Source organism: Pteronotus mesoamericanus, unplaced genomic scaffold (assembly GCF_021234165.1).
Source record: "Pteronotus mesoamericanus isolate MK-2021 breed Mesoamerican mustached bat unplaced genomic scaffold, CSHL_Meso_final contig_26, whole genome shotgun sequence".
Taxonomy (NCBI): domain Eukaryota; kingdom Metazoa; phylum Chordata; class Mammalia; order Chiroptera; family Mormoopidae; genus Pteronotus; species Pteronotus mesoamericanus.
The window spans coordinates 11979943-11992472 of NW_026555109.1; the positions used below are offsets into that span (position 1 = coordinate 11979943).

The following is a 12530-nucleotide window of genomic DNA, read 5'->3' on the forward strand; positions in this document are numbered from 1 at the left end:
TCCATTTTCTCCTGCCCCACTCTACTGCCCCCCAAAACTACTCTTTTTGCCCAAATGATAACACTTAAAATATTATTATAACAAGGCTTTTCTCACATGGCAGTGATAACTTAAATGAAAATAAAACAAACTCTTAGTGCTTTTTACTCAACATAGAGGAAAACAGACTCAACAGAGAAAATTGAGAGAATTTTGTATCAAATCCATGTTTATGCATAATTGTTATAATAATGAATTTACAAAAGGATGTGTTCATCAAAAAAACACCCTGAGAAACCACATATAAAGCATAATGAAAATTTGAGCTTTCTAGTTTTTACAGAACTTTTTGTGGAAATAGATGTCATATGATCATTCTCTGGTGTAAAAAGAGAGAAATAAAAAGCAGCAGAAGTAAGGATGAAAGGGTAACAAGACTGTTACGAAGAGGTTATTTCCAATTGTTCTTTCACATTCTAAGCAATGAAATGAAACATCAATGCTGGGTCCCGTGTCTGCTAGGCTAGGAGCACAAGTTTATGGAATGGCTACTGATCTCTGCCCAGAACACAGAGACAATTACCCTAAGGTCTTTCTATTTGTTTTTCCTTCTATGAAACGGCAGCCAAGAGCTACGTGAAACATTCACCGGCATCATTGTAATATCCTGAAAAACCCGAGGGGAACAAAAAAAAACAAATCAGAAACACTTCAAAAGGAAGAAAATGTAATATGTTGAGTTATTCGTCATTACTCAAATATACACATGGATGAAGTGTACATATATTGGGTGAAGTCTGTGCCTCTAATTTTAAACATTCTTAGCTTGATGGAACAAAGTTAACATTCTATTTTTCATGCAGTTTGAGGGCCATTCAAGCTTGAAAAAAAATGCCTCATGAAGTACTTTTGCTATCTCTGTAACTTAGGACATTGTAATTAGCAAATATTTGGTTAACAAATCATAATATCTGGCGCTGTAAAAGAGGAAGCAACATGTTCATTTTGGTTTCTAGCCTCATGGAGTTTACAATCCAGTAGGAGAGACAAGTTATGCTATAACAAGATCATTAAGTAACTTCCCTTTGCTTTTAAAAGAGGACCCATATTCTCCATGTGGGCCTTGGAATATGCACAATGCCCACAGCCCCTGATCACTTTGCTTTCATGCGTGCTGCTCCAGTCTCTCTGGAATGTGTCATCTCCCTCCTTTTTATTGGATTAATACAAACCACCCTTTCATCTCAGCTTAGAGATAACTTTTTCAAAGAAGGCTAGCCTGATACTGAAAATCAAATTGGACATTTGTGCAAATCTTCCTCAATGTACCCCATTCACAGAATGCTTGTTTCTGTGTCTATTCACATGTATGATCTGCACCTCTTCTATTTAATTGTAAACTTCACTAGAGAAGAAACAGAATCTGCTATGTTTACTCTTACATGTGGCTGTCATTATTTCTGGCCCATACTAGACATTCAGTAAATGGGTTTGATTTATAAGAAACACATTTTAAAATGAGAATTTAAACAACCCATATAGTAAAATTACCTGCACATCATCATAATTCTATGCAGGGTAAATATTAACATTCTTGTACAGATAGAGAAACTGAAGCTGAGAGAGGTCTAATGATTTCTGGAAGATTATTTAATTAATAACTAGATTCTGGAAAATTGTTCTTTCCATAGCTCTATACAGATGTAAGTATCTTGACATAAAATGTCCATGTACATCAGTCATGGAGAAGAGAGAGTTTATGGGACATAAATGGGCAAGAAGAGTTAAATGTGATTAATTCTGCTTCAGGATGCCACATCCTCCAACCTATACACCTAAAGATGGACTTGGAGATGAAAAGAGATGGAATTTAAAGAACACACTCAGATACTTACTGGGTGAGTTTCCAAGAAACCTTGTATTTCTCCTCATTTATAAAACAGAAAGGCCCACAGTGACTTTGGTCTGAAGTTAGGACAAAGCCATGTCTTGAATCTTACAATGGACCAACAATGGACCAGACTTTCTCCCCATATGGTGTGGCTGCAGGAATGCTCTGAATTATTGCAGGATAGGACACAACACACCAGACTCTAAAGCATCAAACAGCTGTCTTATCTGGAAATAAGGCAAGGAGATACAACTTCAAGTGATAAGCATGTTCCCCTCCATGTAGATTCCTCCAGTGCTTAGGAAGTTTGTATTTCAACATTTCTAATTCTAGATTTAACTTTAGAAATTAAAGTGGTTAAAGAAAACTATTCATTATTTGTGCAACAGCTAATATAATTGCCATGGATTCTAAAATACAAACATTAAATGGAGGAGTGAAATTTGGTAAAGTCTTATTTTCTGACCACCTCTATGAAAACTACTTCTATTCCCTATAAAATGTTTATGTGAAATTATCAAGCTACCTGGTCCTTGTCACAACTTTGTCATGCCAAATTGAAGAATTTATTGAATAAGCAGATAAAAAACTTGAACATTTAATATTACTTTAGGCTCACCCATCAAAAATGTCATTCTTGTTTATGTTTCCATAAACAAAATTTGAATTCATCATTCAAATTTTAATTAAAATCCCACCTCCATTACAAGATATTCCCCAATAAAAACAGCTTAGTGTTCTTGCTCTCTTCAACTCATCTTAAAGGCTAATTTGTATTATTAATGATCAAATTATGATACAAAGTTTTGTTTAATCAAGAGCAATTCTATCTAGAATCTAAGCTGTCAGAGAGCAGAATAACCTATTTAAAGAAATCTGGTTGTCGTAATTATCTTCTTCATCCCTTTCATTCTTGACTATAGTGTGATTTGAGGCAGGGGCTCTCCATATCTCTACCTACCCTACCCACATGCACACCTACACATACACATATACTTCTGAACCACCCGATCACATGCCAGTTGGGTGAAACTCTATCCGATGGGTCAGACTCTTGGGCCTGGCTCTATTAGTGAGTGGACAGTGTCACTCAGCCTTAATAGCAGCACACAGTGTCATTCATCAGCCACTCCTTACTTCCTCTGTTCACTGGAGTCCTTTTGGTAGGTGGTCTGATCACTTGGCATTTACAGATGACAAGATCTGCAGTAGGAAGACCAAGCCTGACCTCTTATTGACAGCTCACCATAGTACCCTATGTGGTGAATGGATGCACAAAGTCTTGTTTCAGGGGGAAAAAACAGTAGGAAGGAAAAAGCCTTGCATAGATCTCCTAATTCTTCTTAATCATTAACCCAAATTATTGAATTTAGCATTCACCAGATATCAGAGAGAATCATGGGTTTGTCCAGCTCTTTGTAAAATAGTGTTTTGTTTCAGTTTCAGCTATAGACTGTGAGCATGGCCACCTCATCACAGATCTCCTAAGGGAAGAGAAGCAAGGAAGAATTCTTCCTCCAAAGCCCACCCAAAATTGCTAAAAACTTCTACTTATGAATGTGGTTAAAATGAAGATCAGTTTTAAAATTACAAATATCAGAAAATAACACTTTCTCACCTAATGTTTTTTGGAGGAATTCGTTTGTACCTGACAATTTCCCAACGAGTGAGTCTCCCTAAAAATGAGTTCTGGTGCTAGTCCTGCATTCTCTCTGCTTGAGAGGAGGCAACATGTTTGATAAGCACTTACTGATTTTTCCATGTCAAATGTCACTAAATGGTCTTCTCTGTGAGTGTAAGGAAAAGCAGGTGCTCTCCTTGTCATGGATTTGTCTGTTATCATACATGTCATATTTTATTATGACATCTGTAACATATCACATGTTTTAACTGCTGAGTCTCTCTCTCTCTCTGCCTCAAGCTCTCTGATGGTAGGAGTTGTGACTGATACCTTTCCATAACCCAACATCTGCTCCAATATCAGAAATATGGGAAGCAGGTAAATAAACTAATGCTGGGTTCCAAAGCTGCCCTTTCTCACACATGCACCAAACAAATAAGACAGTTCAGTATTAACATAACTGGTCTATCATGGAACATAAGCTATTATTATAATTATTTTTATTTTGTTTAGCTTCTATTATTTTTCTCCCACAACATTGATGATGTGATATGATAATAAACAATTTCTGACGAGACTTATGAACATTTTTCATAGACTCTTTTTTCTCTTGGCCCTCTTTTTTTAAGTATATTTTACTGATTATGCTATTACAGTTGTCCCATGTTTTTTCTCCCCTTTATTCCACTCTGCTCTGTACCTCCCTTCCCACCAACACCGCCCCCCGCCCCGCTTAGTTCATGTCCATGGGTCGTATATATAAGTTCTTTGGCATCTCCATTTCCTATACTATTCTTTACTTCCCCCTGCCTATTTTGTACCTACAAATTATGCTTCTTATTCCCTGTACTTTTCATCCATTCTTCCCTCACCCTCCATTGATAACCCTCCATATGATCTCCATTTTTGTGACTCCATTACAGTTCTAGTTGTTTGCTTTGTTTTTGTTTTTTAGGTTCAATTGTTGATAGTGGTGAGTCTGTTGTCTTTTTACTGTTCATAGTTTTTGATCTTCTTCTTTTTCTTAGATAAGTCTCTTTAACATTTCATATAATAAGGGATTGGCAATAATGAACTCCTTTAACTTGACCTTATCTGGGAAGCACTTTATCTGCCCTTCCATTCTAAATGATAACTTTTCTGAATAGAGTAATCTAGGTTGTAGGTCCTTGCCTTTCATGACTTTGGATACTTCTTTCTGGCCCCTTCTTGCCTGCAAGTTTTCTTTTGAGTAATCAGCAGATAGTTTTATGGGAACTCCTTTGTAGGTAAGTGTCTCCTTTTCTCTTGATGCTTTTAAGAATCTCTCTTTATATTTAATCTTGGGCAATGTAATTATGATGGATCTTTGTGTATTCCTCCTTTGGGACTTCTTTGGGGTTCTCTGAGACCTTGGACTCCCTGGAAGTGTATTTCCTTTGCCAGATTGAGGAGGTTCTCCTTCATTATTTTTTCAAATAAGTTTTCAATTTCTTGCTCTTCCTCTTCTCTTTCTGACACCCCTATGCTTCAGATGTTGGAAAGTTTAAAGTTGTCCCAGAGGTTCCTAAGCCTCTCATTTTTTTTTTTTAATTCTTGTTTCTTCCTTCTGTTTCTGTTGAATGTTAATATCTTCCTTTTGTTTCAAATCATTTATTTGAGTCCCAGTTTCCTTCCCTTCACTCTTGGTTCCCTGTATATTTTTTATTTCACTTTGCATAGCCTTCACTTCTTCCTCTGTTTTGCATCTGTAGTCAATCATTTCTGTGAGCATCCTGACTACCAGTGTTTTCAACTGTGCATTTGATAGGTTGGCTCTCTCCTCTGGCTATCTCCTCATTGCTTAGTTCCTTTTTTTTTGGAGTTTTGACCTCTTCTTTCATTTGGGCCATATTTCTTTGTCTTGGCACACCTGTTACAGTGTAAGGGATGGAGTCTTAGGTGTTCACCAGGGCGAGGCAACCTACTTGGCTGCATTGTGGTGCTGTATGTGTAGGGGATGGTCTGAGAGGGAACAATGCCACTTGTTCAGCTCTAGTCCAGCTTTCAGTCACTTCCCCCACTATCCACAAAAGAATTGAACACTTCTGGTGGGTTTGTGTACTTTCTATCGTCCCTTGGATCTCTCTAAAGAACTCTCCTGTGAGGCAGGGAGTTTCTCCCACTGCCGCAATCCCCACAGGTTTTTACAGCCAGAGGTTTTGAGGCTTTAGTTTCCCGTGCTGGAACCCTGGGTTGTGTTGTCTGTCTCACTCCCATTTGTCCCTCCTGGCCTATCTGCACGTGAATGTGGGACCACCTATCCACCAGCTGCAGCCTTGCCTGCCCCATCCATCTCCTTGCCATTCATCCTCTCTGCTCTGGCTGCCTATTTCTGCCCCTCCTACCAGTCTGGATGAATGTTTCCTCTTTAACCGCTTGGTTGTCAGACTTCCATACAGTTCAATTTTCTGGCGGTTCAGATTGTTTTTTCTTTTTAAATTTGTTGTTGCTTTTGTTTTGGTTGTGCAAGGAAGAAAAGTGTATCTACCCATGCCTCTATCTTGGCTGGAAGTCCTCTTCACCCTCCTTTGAAGCACTTGATATATTGGATGATAATTGAGACTGTATTAATTTATCTCCCTAGATGTGAATTTCACAAAGCAGATGAGCTTTGACTAGTTTCTGTATCTCTAACCCTAAAAAGCACTGGAATAGATCAGGGGCTCAAATATTATTGATGAAATGAAGATAAAAACTGAACCTTCTCACACCTACCACCATATTATATAAGCTAGCACTCTCAGACAACTATTGTTATTAAAGATTTCTTCTTCCCACTTCCTCTTTCTGCTTCTGCTCATGTACAAGTTGGGAATTTGTAAAGCAAAACACAAAACATAAAAGAATTGATAAGTACTGGTGATGATAACACACTTCTTAGAGATGGAAAAGGGCCTAAGCAAAAGGAGCCTTTGTTTCTAGAAAGCTCTCTCAGAAGTTAGAAAAGTTCTTCTCTGAACAACAAAGCCATCTAAGTTTTCCAGTTTGAAGATACAGCTGTGCGCATCACCACTGAACTGTGTGGTATGATATAGGTATATTGAATTATTTATGTCTGCATCAAAAATTTTGTGGAAGGACTGTTTTCAGACTATCACTGAGTGGGTTGCAATTTTTTTTTTTTTGAAGATTCCTTCATTATTATTTACTTCCTTATAGAGCCAACCAGAAACCCAGGAGAAATTCTTTGAATTGAAAAAAATATGTTGCAGACATACTTTGCTTTAGATTTCCTCGCATTATTTCTCCCTTCTATAAACAGAAGTATTCTTCTAATGGCGACATTTCCATGTGGAGGAATTACAGCTGATGTTGTTACCTAGCCAGGCTCAGCCAAAGCATCCCATACCCCTGCCACAGGACCAAATGTGGGCAAATCAGAACCTGGCATAGGATTCATCTACTATAGGTACTAGTAAAGACAGATAAAATTTTGCAAATATTAATGTTAGTAATGAGTTTTAAATCATTGGTGGGCCTCCTCTTTGCCAGTAAGCTCTCTATCTTGTCACCCCAGCCACCATCATGCTAATTCAGACAATCTACTGTCTACATTACTGCAAGTTATCAAATTGCCTCTTAACTGGTTTGTCTGCTTTCTCACTGAGGCCTCTCCAGTTGGTTTTTGACAGAGCTGTCAGAATCCAGCTTCTAAAATGCAAATATGATCATATTACTCTTTTCTTTAAAAACCTTTCACTGATGCCGGCTAAAGTACCAACTCTAAAGAAGGTTTGTGAAATGTATCACAATCCTGTCTGCAGGCCATCTCCTGCCTTGCCCACTCCACTCTTCATTCAGCTCCAGCCATGCTGAGCTGCCTGCAGATCCTAGAAGACTGTGTTCTTTCTTGCCTCTTTGTCAGCAATAAGAAATTTCTCCTCCCTTCCTCTTTTTGTCAACACTTTGTTCTGGGGTCCCATGGTGCTCTGTATGCCCCTTAATATGACATTTTCATCTAGCTATAGCATAAGTGACTGTTTTCTTATTGCTATCTCTCACTGAGGCAGGACTACACAACATGCCCAATATTAACAACTCCAAGACCAGGCATGAGTGTCCTGTAGGTGCCCATACATGATTCTAAATAGATGGGTTGAATGAGAATCCACAGCATGAGGAATTGTTGAGCCCCCTGAGCCCGGCGTGGTGCTCAACAATTTGGTGACTCTTATTCGACACCCGTCCGACTTAATGAACGTTCCTCTTCATCAGCAACAAAACAAATGCACAGCGTTAGTGAAAAATAAGATAGCGGGGGCGGCCGCCACGCTGCAGCTCACCTACCCCTTGTTCACCGCCAATGCCTGCTCCTCGGGGTCAGGCGCCGCCCTGGCGCCGACTCAGAGTTCTAGCAACTCCTGTTCTGTCCTCGAGGCTGCCAAGCATCAGGACATCGGGCTGCCCAGAGCGTTTTCGTTCTGTTACCACAAGAAATTGAATCCACTAAGCAGACCTTAGGTAGTAGAAACAAAGCTTTGCCTGAGCAGGTTTGGATGAAAGTGGGAGAAGAAGCGCAGTGCAAACAAGCAATAAACAAGAGGAATCGGAGTCGGATACGGCAGCTGGACACAAGCGTGGAGCGAAGAGTCCTGGGAGAGATTCAGAACGTGGGGGACGGTGCGCCTGCGGCCCAGGGCCCCTGGCAGTCAGCGGAGCCGTCACAGCCCCACCCCGGGGAGCAGGCCCAGAGCGTCCCGGGCGGGAGGTCGCAGCGCAGGGAGAGGCACAACCGCATGGAGAGGGACAGAAGGCGCAGAATCCACATCTGCTGTGACGAGTTGAACCTCCTGGTCCCGTTCTGCAACGCCGAGGCGGACAAGGCCACGACCCTGCAGGGGACCACCGCCTTCCTGAAGTACATCCAGGAGCGGCACGGAGATTCTCTGAAGAAGGAATTTGAGAGTGTGTTTTGCGGGAAAACTAGCAGGAGGCTAAAGTAGACCAGACCAGACTCGCTGGTGACAGGCCCCGCACAGGAGAGTCTACAGAGCAGCCCCACCGTGGCGATTAAGTGACCCGAGGGGACACTGGTTCCTGGGAAGCGCGCAGCCCCCTGGCGTCCCGCAAGCCCGCAGCCTGGGGCCCCCCGCCGGCCCCCAACTCTCGACATTCTGGGCATTCTCGCTCAGAATGAAGAGGGAGCTCTCAGGAGCACTCGAGAGCACTCATTGTTCAGGAAGTATGAGAAGACTAAGCAGAACAAGAGATGATAGTCTCAGAGATGAACAGGGAAAAAGACCTATCTGGAGCCATGAAGGCAGAGGGAGGAGATGTCTCAGCGTGGGGGGAGTGTTTTTGCACTGGTAGGTCACACTCACTCACTCACTGCCACATCAGGAAAAGGGTCCTTTGGACCTGGGTCTCTGAAAAGTTTCACTGCAGGGATGGGGTGAAAGTTGGATAGCAGTGGGTTTGGGAAGTGAAACCCAAGGCCAGAAGGAAGGACAGAGGAAGGGAAGGGAGAAAGGAAAAACTGCATTGAAGGATTTGAAATCTAGTAATGCTTTTCACAAATAGTTTAATCAAGCAGTGGGACTAAAAATTAAATTGCACACAGTTGCAGGTTGAGAGCTAATCGTGAAATGGAGGCACGCTTTGGCCTTATAGGAAGATTAGGACAACGTATACAATACGACACAGATGATCAGCATGTTCCTAGCTGGACAGGAAAAGATGTGTGCAGAGGGTTCAAGAAAGAAAGACAAAATCAATGGAAGCGAATAGAGGATAGCAAATAACCTGATATGTTTATCTCAGTAAATTTGGAGAGGAGGCCATCTGTTGAGAGTTATTGGGATTTAGGTGGAGAGCCTGAGGAACAGGAAGCATTTGGTGTGGTCTCTGCATCAGAAGACACTCAGGGCTATGCCTGATGAAAACTGGTTCTTGAGTCCATCTGTGTATTAAGCAAATTCACATCCAGATAAGACAATCCCAATCATGCATCGTAAGACTTCCTGAAGATCTTGTAAAATAAACTTTTTTTATATAAAAACAAAGTGTCTGTGTGTATTGTGACAAAGGTTTTGTATGAAAAATCACCCCAATCTTTCTACCACCCCCCCAAAAATAGGAAAAGTTTTTATTTGATTGAAAGGGTTGATTGATAATCTTCAGGTAAAATGGTGCTTTTGAAAACCTATATGTAAATCTAAAACTTGTCAGTCATACGCATTTGCAAAGAATGATTTCTCATGACTGTAATCCTTATACTTAATTTTTATTTCTCTAAAATAGGTGAGTTGTACTTCAGGAAAAATAAAATATTCAACCTCCAAAAAATCATCAGACAAATTCTTCTATTTCAAACAAACCTGTAGGTTACGTCAGATCAGATTATAAAAGTTGCCATAAAAACTGCTTTCTGGGATCATATTGCATACCTACCTCCATGGTTACAAAACAAAATTGAGATGGTAGATTCAGGTATACTCTTGACCTTTGACCTAATGTTTTTAAAAATCTTTGTACTTTTTTTTTACATGTGTAGAGTTTTAAAGCATTGACTATTACTGCTTTTGACTGCAAATCATTTTTACAAGTTCTATAAATAGAAGGTATTGATGTTTTTGAAAAGAGTTTTCACTGTCTTGCATTTTCTCCAGTGAAAGCTAAGTACAGAGCGTGTGTTTCTGTCTGCAGCTACAGCTACCCTTCACCTTGGGAGCTAATTTCCATTCCCTCAAAAGAATAAACACAAAAGGAATGCATCAGCTTGTTGAAATAGAATCTCTTGAAAGTCACTTCCCATTTATTTTAGAGCTATCCTATCTTTTTTCCTCTCTCTCACCAGTGCGATGTTCACCACCTGTACCCCGCTCTGTCTTTGTACTAACAACACACACAAACACACACACACACACACACGCGCACACGCACATACACACATGGCTCTTAGAGCTTCTAAAAGATGCTTAAGAGCAGTGTGGGATTCGGTCTCCCCCAAGAGCACAGAGTCTCTCCTCAGTGAAAGTTGGAGCCTGTCTTAGCCCAAGGCCCAGGAATCAGTCACCTCCCAAGCAGAACCCTAGCAGGTCACATTGTTTTGCTTCTGAGTTTCAGGAAGACTTATTAATATGCAGTTACAAATGCATCCCTGCAGTGGGGCAGGCATAAATCCCTATAAGCTGTCACTATGCAAAAAGTAAATTTCACAATGCTTGCCAGGAAGACTGACTCTTTTAACCCTTTCCAATTAAAACAGTTTAACCTTTTTCTGAATCCTAGATTCTCTCTCCCTCTTTTCCAATTTGATTTTATATTCTTTTAAATTTCTTCCATGATGTTTTCAGTCTCAATCCTGTTAATGTTCCCCAAATCACAGCTTGTTCACCTACATTTTCTATGCCTCTATCTACATTTTAAACATTATGCAATGAAGTGTTCCCTAGCATTTTCATGTTCATATACCACTGAAAATAGTTGCTCCCTGGGAGGCATTACTGAGGAGTTTCCTTGAGTTCTTATAGGAGATGAAAGAGTCCTACCTTCCTCAACTGTGGACATAAAAGAGAAATACAAGATGATATTGCAAATTACATCTATGACAATTAGCCACCATCCTTTCTCTGTCCCCTCCCAGACGCTTGCCTGCCCCTCCCCCACCCCACCATCTGTGCTGGCTCCTACACTAGATTTCTCGATTAACAAAGCCCCACCTATTGATTCTGCTTGAATTCACCACCCTGGCTCCCTTCCCTCTCTCTTTGCCCCTCAGAAAACACAATTCCTAATGGTGATCCCTTTGTCTGCTCAGTTATGTTCTGAAAAGCCACGTCCACCCCTTCATAAGGGAGGTTTTCAATGTCATAGGGTTTCAAATTATCCACTCAGGTTACAAATTCAGAGAGAAATGAAGGGTCTGTTCCTTTCGATGTTTTTTCCAGCAGTTTCTGGAACCCACATAAGAGAATTCAACTCACACTGCATTTAGCCCAAGAAAATAAGAACGCCCTTCCCACTGAATATTGGAGTTTATTAGAAACACTGTAGTTGATCGCACAATCAGTGTTTCATTAAAAAATTAATGCCTGTGAAATGAGTTTTTGATACAAAGCTGCATGGCTGTGACTTTTTTTGGTTCTAAAAACATTAATCTCTTCAATAATTCATCTTTTATTCCTTTAGCCTTACTAAATATTAAACAGGTTAAAGTTAAATATTTGAAAACTAAATGCAGCTCGAGTCTCTCAGGGAGGGCACATGGGTGAGAAGCTCCAGTGTCGCTGCCTTTTGGCAGCATCTCATATGCTGTGGTGAGTAGCCACTATTGGCAGTTGGGCAGGTATTTTCTTTGCTTGGATCCTACCTGTTGAGCAGCTGAAGCTTTTACTGGTGCATCCTCACCTATGAGCTGCTGACAACATCACAAAGGGTTACTTGTGATTGACAACAAAAAAAGGAATTCCAAAACATGGAAGAAGTTACACATTTTTGCTATAGCTGGGCCTACCCAGCTCGGAGAGAATGGGAGAGTTGAAAGTTCTTGACTATGGTCAGCATGGCAGCCTGGTTTATTCATTCTCCCCCACCCCTCAGTCACCCCACCACATTCCCTCCTTAAATCTGGTTAACTGAGACAACAATGGCAGGGTCCCTTTCTTGCTGAATAATCTACATAATTACATATGAGTTGATCTAAACTCAGAGATACAAATTCTTCTCTTATTTGGCCCTCTGATAACACATGCCTTTTAATTATTAGCAGTATTGTTTTCACTATGCTGAGAAATTAATTTTAGAATGTGTGCTTGGGACATAACTTTCAGAATAATTTTCCTCCGATGATTTCCATGCAGTTTATCAGCATTGCCTCATCTATGTGAGGCCTAGTTAAGACTGATGACAATTAATAAACTACGGGTGTTTAAAAAGAAACCTTTTTTTTTGGAAATAGTATGTGTGTATTGACTGAGAGATGTGGGTTGCTTTGAAGTAAGCATCTTTGGTTTTAAATGTCCACAATAGTATAAACGAATGCTTGTCCTACAATGGGCTACCAGAAACCTCACCTTT

General features: G+C 40.4%; 1 protein-coding gene across 1 annotated transcript; it reads left to right on the forward strand.

The window, feature by feature from the left end:
- The first annotated feature begins 1789 nt into the window (after positions 1-1789).
- Positions 1790-8465, forward strand: LOC129071175 (transcription factor-like 5 protein). The gene is given in 3 exon segments (XM_054574321.1): positions 1790-1877; positions 7633-7938; positions 7941-8465. Coding segments are annotated over 3 exon segments (909 nt in total). The 3' UTR covers positions 8456-8465.
- Positions 8466-12530: the final 4065 nt, after the last annotated feature.